We start from the raw sequence: 6,273 nt of genomic DNA on the forward strand, positions 1-6,273 counted from the left end.
CTATCTTGAAAACGGACGAGGACTTCCGTGAATGTACATCGATAAAACAAAAACACTCCAATTGCTAAAAAAAAAAGGAATACAGTACCAAGACATTGCACTGCGATAGTGCAGTTGACACTGTTAAGGAAGACACAAGCTCTTTGCCAGCGGAGGATTTATTGTTCGTCACAGCGGGGAACATCCTTTTATTAAAATGAAAAATCTACTCATATTTTTTTGTTTATGGTTCAGTAAGTCGGACCTTCCAACGGAGTTGAAGTGATCTCAGTATTCAATACGCTGCAAAGAGTTATCGTTACTTGATAATTACCACACTTTTCGCATGGGTTACTTCATGTATAAGTTCCGCAAAAATGAAAATTGAGCGGAATCTTAAAGCCTTTTGGGGTCGCCTTTCGGAGTTAAATGAAAGCTAGGGAATTAAAAAAGCCGGATTTTGAAAAAGAAAATAAATTTCCGGCGAATCTTTTCAGCTGAGATTGCAAAAGAGACGCACCTCCAAGTGCAACGTGGTATATTTTATTTTTTGTTCAAAACGACATTTACATGTACTGAGTAGTGTTCATTAATATGAAATAAATATACAAGATATGTTTTAGTAGAAAGCAATAGGCATAAAGAAAATTCCTATTGTATCGTTGTAAGAAGCAAGTCAGTCAGTAATATTTGACGTTGTTTTGCAGTTTTCGCACAAAAGTGAATAAGAAAAATTATGTGTTGTTCCTGGGCGGTCTTCCGCGTTCGCTTCCAGTTTAGATAACGGAAAGATAATCATAACTTCTTCGATAATTCGGAAGAAAACACAAGAATGGTTACAAAAGTCAAAAAATTGAATTATTGTTGTAATTATTTTTCGATCGAAAATATTTAGTCCCTAACCACAGAACATCACTATGTTAACATTATGTATGAGTTGGCAATAATGAATTTAGCTTGCCGGAGGCGAGTGTTAAATTGTGTGGGAACGTTTTGTCTCTTCACATGAAAAAAATAGACACGATTGAGTCCGAAACATTGTTTTGCGTACGCTGATTAAGTTAATATGATTTCATTTTAATTACTTACGAAGCGTGTGCCGTATTGTCAGTTTCGAATCCCCCGGCGTGACCGGTTCGCCAATTCACTCAGACACTTGTCGGATAAGTAAGAAATCGAGGTCCTTGATTTGAAGCCCCAGGATATCTTCCTCCAGTCTTCGCTGAATCCGACGCCGGCCCGTAAAAATCATTGTTGCTTTCTCTTTGTTCGGTGTTGACATTTAAATCGTTAGAATTGTTCGTTGCCCCGATATTGTTAATCGATAAATTGACCACAAAACGGAGAACCCGCCCTGGTTTATAAGTCACTCGCATCGTTGCTCGTGGTCACTGGTCGACAGAGTTGCTCCCCTTCAGGAAACAGCAGCAGCAGCAGTTAAAAGCTCCCTTTGATTCCTACAAAAATGACGGAGGATTGGCGCTATAGGATGCCATCGCCACATCTGACGGCGACTATTCCGCCACACTACCACGGCTTGGACTTTGGACGAACTATGCCGCTCCGTCATCCTCCGAACAGCAGTCATCCGAATATCAACATTCCCTCACCGCCACAAAGCTACCTTCCTTTCTCCACTCAACCGGCACTTGGTCCTCCGCAGATTCCAGTTGCGAGTGGACGCGGTAGCAGAGAGCATTCGATGTCGCCGTCTTCCCCTCAATTTCTATCTCCACAATCACAGCACCCTTCAAATGAAAGCGCGAGAGCTCAGAATGCAGAGAAAAAACGTTGGCAAACAGCAAACTATCGATGGATGTTCAACAAGAGGAAAGGTAATGAGTACATTTGGTCAAAACGGTGTTAGTTGAAAAAGATTAAGAGCTGTGTAACATGTGCCCACAAATGTAAAACGCCATCAAGCCAGCCTAGAGCCATAACATTTCTTATTCAATCGTCCCAGGGCGTGCGATTCTTGGTCCACTTGTTTAAACGCCTCGTAAATTACAACAGATAAAATCTTAAAGAAGTGTGTGATCACGCCCGTTTATCGTAAACCATAACTAAACAGTTTCAAGAGATGAGTTGATTTAATAAACGAATTTACTTCAACTTGAATGCACCGGTGTGTTATGAGGAGCTAATTTTCGTTGTTGAATGACTTGTAGATAGCTCTTCTCTGGTGCTTCATGGCTTACTGCGCATCAGCATCCTTAAAGGCAAGGGAATGAGTGAAATCCACATGAAATAGAGAATTAAAAGAAGCAACAAAGACGGCTTTCAAAAAATTCATTTTCTAACAACCTTGAAAAATGTGTAGCAGTTTTAACATTGACAGGATTCGATTGAGAAATCCAGCAATCCTCTGTCTTTGCCAAAAAGCTAATGGCGCGTTTGCTTTATATAACACGGCTGGTCAAATTCCCTCAGGGTTAAGGCTTGTTCGTATGGCATCTTTCGGTCTTTTTTCGAAAGCCAAGCCATGAAGACATAATACAATCCGTTTATCAAAATAAGCCTTAAGGCATATTTTAAAGCATATTTCGATAATCAAATTTTAATGCTGTTGCCAATAATCTTTAACGAAGTTCACAGCCATAGAACATCTCTAACATATTACTCAACTAAATTCAACGCAAAAAAACACAAAAGAAACAGAAAGAAGTCTTTGTTCCCTATATTTCACCAGTTAAAGGTTTGTTTATTTAGACAAATAGAGAAATGTAAGAACTATCTTGTGGATTCGTTCGATTAAAACCTGTAAATTGGTAATTTATTTTCGCTTGTCTGGACGCCAATTTCCTGACACTCGTGAAAATATCTTTAATTGAAACAATGAAATGTACTTATTAAACATTGAAAAAAGTCTTCAATGTTGGAAGAACGACTTGGTTCAGTGATCTCAGTTCTACCGCGCTAGAAAACACCATTTCAGTGAAAACAATTTTTGGCTGATTCTCTCGCCCTTGTTGTTACTATAGCAAACTTACGAAGATTACGTTGAAAGATTTATGTAAAGAAAACTCGTTTATTGAATTGACATGGAGTAACTGATACCTCAATTACAAAAACATTGAAGAAGTTCAAAATATATCTTACGTATTAAATAAGTGCTAAGCCATAGCTTTGAAATCAAAATTTTCAATTCTAATACTCGCCATGTATACGTTTTTGAAAGCAACGAGAACAAAAGCCATGCCGGATAGAAAGTGGGGAACATTTGGCCTGTTGCAGACAAACAACTCGTCATTACAATTTCAACAGTTTCGTCCTACAGTAAACCTAAAAGCATATTTTTATGAAACACTTGAAGATTCTTTCAACGAAAACAGTTTCACTTAATCAGGATTAAGCCGATCAGCTCAAGGAGAGCAGACATACATGTCCTCGATTTTCCGACACAAATAGGGAAAGAAATCCTGTTAATTGGAGGAGTTATTTGTAAAGCAATTGCAAATCATAAAGCAAGCCACGTCAAATATGAAAACCAGGCTCTGTGATTTCTCCGGTACATTTGTTGCTCCATCTAGTATTAAAGAAAACAGCGACAAAGATGCATATCAAAGGATCTTTGAAGGTGTTCGCTGCATTGCTACACGACCATGAACTGCTACATTCTTCAGGAAATCAGGTCAGGTATATGGCGGCCTAATTCCAAGGAAACGACTTGAGGCAGTCGTCTAATAAACTTGAAAAGAAAGGTAGCGAACTATAGTGGTCCTGACTCTAAAATGGTTCAGCTACAGCTTCGATGCCAAAATTAAACAAAGAGGTCATTTTAAAGGCTTTGGCACCTATGCAGCTCTATCTTCGGTGTTACAACAAACTATTCTGATATGATTTTCCTATCAATTCAAGGCTTTGATCTTTCAGATCAGCGATCAGTGTCAAGCTTATCTTGATTCCTGATCGACCACATCCGAAAGAGTTTAAACTCATCTTTAAACATATAAACCACATCAGAATACTTAAAGTAAGCAAGCATGATTTCATGGCCATATATTTTTGTACTTTCCTAGACATGAAGTGAGAACCACAAAGTGATATTCGTGAAAGCCTTCTCTAAATCTGTTAGAGAAAAGAAGATTGGATATTTATTAGGCCTATGGAACTAAAGATAAATCGAATTAACATTCAACGGCCAAATATTTTCAATGTGGCTAGGGTTGATGCATCAGCGACTCATAAAAATGAACCATTGACACGATTCTCACATATAACCTTTTAGTTAAAGTACTGTGACACAGTTCTAAGACAGCTACTTTCTTCACCTTCAGTTTGCATGCACTAAAGACGTTTTTCTAATTTAACAGTGTCTAACGGGTCAGAAAAGGAAGAGAAAAGCGAGGAGAAAACGCGTAAAAATGAGTCGCCAGCAAGTAGCAAGAAGAGATTTACATTCACTCAGCGACAACTGGTTGAACTGGAGAAGGAATTTCACTTCAGCAAATATCTCACTAGAACACGAAGAATCGAGATAGCAACAAACTTGGATCTTACAGAGACGCAGATCAAAATATGGTTTCAAAATCGACGAATGAAATGGAAGAGAGAACTTAAAGAGTCGATTCGCAAGCAAGGAATCACTGAACCCATGGGAGGACATTTCATTTCCAGCTTTCATCAAAGTCAGTTTCAGCGCTCCATTCGGGAAAGCACCCCAACCTTTCAACAAAACCCAGACATTTTTGTTCAACGCCCTACAGCTCAGTATTTTCCAACTTATTTAGCGCTTTGATTCTAAAATGGACACAACAGAGCTAACTCTACGGAATTAAACTTGCGCTTCAAGTGTATGTGGCTCGATATGACCAAGAAGCGTCCGTCTAACAACTGATAAATAATCTTTATAAACTCTTATTTTATCAAATAAATGCTGTTATAAACCTGAAGCGTGGCCTCAATCTGGCTGTCGTGAGCAGAAAATGATACAAACGTTTGAATTTTCGTTAATTGGATTTCATTTCGAGATGAAGTGGCCATCTGATAAAAATCACATCAAAACAAAAAAAAAACATACAAAAGAACAAACGACCGGACCGCAAAAGGAAATAGCATATTTACACGCTTTAGGAGTAAAAGCGTTCAAGTCAAAAGTATTGTGAACGAGTAATACCTTTTTTCGAGATCTTACGATGTGTTGCGTCCACCTCGGTCAAAGTATGTGGAAAGCTCTCACTGAATAAAGCACCACTCATACTGTGCATCAATGATCAAGATCATTCAAACCATGAAATTATATGCGGTCGGAAGATCGGAAAGGCGCTTTGTGAAAACGTCAGTCAGTGTGAGATGTAAAGCTTTTTATTCGATCTTCGATCAGTTCTTTTCATTTAGATTGTCATTTTGTTTCTTCTCTATCTTATCTTGCTGTTTTGCTCAGTTGAGTTTGAAACGAAGTCATGCCAGTCATTTGTCAATGTCGCTCTGTTTCTCAACGCCAACAATGGGCTTGTCACACCTTTTAATGTGTCACTCAGCTAAGATTGATGATCTGCATGGATTTAACAGCTACGCAGGTGTGCTGGTAGAGAATGAAACATGGACTTACTGTCTCAACAACAAAAGCTTCTTGAGGACCACTCGACATTATGTTTACATTCTTTGCCTTCTTTGTCTCTCACCGCAGCATAAACGTTCACCGTAACTTTAAAATATTTTCTTTAAATATGTCTCGAAACGATGGCTCGCTAAGTTATTCTTTAAGACTAAGCGGAATTACTAAAGATTGTATTTATTTTAAATATTAAAATACCAAAGGGATGTGAAGTAAAATTCCTATCGTATTATCTATCTTTCCTTGTCTTCTTGTCTATGCACGCTCTTGAAAATGTGTAAACTAGAGAAAAAAGTAGCTCTCACATAAGCAATGGTAAGGAAAGAAAGTGGCTTCACCACCATCAGTGGACGTGTGATGATCTCACAAAAGAGCTTTGACTTGTAGCACTGTGAGGAGTTTCAATGCCATTTTGCGAAGCTTTCAAAACTGCGGATAAAACATTTTTATGACAAGAAAATCAACTTATTCCTCAAATGAAAGACAACAAAATTGCGTTGTGAAACTTAAGGATTTGTGTAGTTCCCTACAATTTCCCTACATCCGTAGGATAGTGAAATTCCTAATTATGGAACCTTCGAAAAAGATAATTTTTGATTATAAGAACTTAACTTTATAACTGGGCAGCGCGAAACCACTTGCAAAAACATTTCGAGAAGTTTCTTCGGTTAAAGAAATATTTTTACCCCATTATTAATAATTCTTAAGACAGCTGCCTGATCTTTTATTTTGACCAG

General features: G+C 38.1%; 1 protein-coding gene across 1 annotated transcript; it reads left to right on the forward strand.

Annotated features, from left to right (window-relative positions):
- The first annotated feature begins 614 nt into the window (after nucleotides 1-614).
- Nucleotides 615-5,117, forward strand: LOC138044103 (homeobox protein ceh-13-like). The gene is made up of 2 exons (XM_068890754.1): nucleotides 615-1,814; nucleotides 4,293-5,117. The coding sequence occupies exons 1-2, from the start codon at nucleotides 1,445-1,447 to the stop codon at nucleotides 4,715-4,717; spliced, it is 795 nt and encodes a 264-aa protein (XP_068746855.1). The 5' UTR covers nucleotides 615-1,444; the 3' UTR covers nucleotides 4,718-5,117.
- The last annotated feature ends 1,156 nt before the right edge of the window (nucleotides 5,118-6,273 follow it).

The sequence above is a fragment of the Montipora capricornis genome, chromosome 1 (genome assembly GCF_036669925.1).
Source record: "Montipora capricornis isolate CH-2021 chromosome 1, ASM3666992v2, whole genome shotgun sequence".
NCBI lineage: Eukaryota > Metazoa > Cnidaria > Anthozoa > Scleractinia > Acroporidae > Montipora > Montipora capricornis.

Excerpts from the sequence above, each read along its gene's own strand:
- LOC138044103 (XM_068890754.1), top strand. The coding sequence starts at position 1,445 with ATGACGGAGGATTGGCGCTATAGGATGCCATCGCCACATCTGACGGCG. Across the intron at positions 1,815-4,292 it reads GATGTTCAACAAGAGGAAAG|TGTCTAACGGGTCAGAAAAG; the intron begins GTAATGAGTACA and ends CTAATTTAACAG.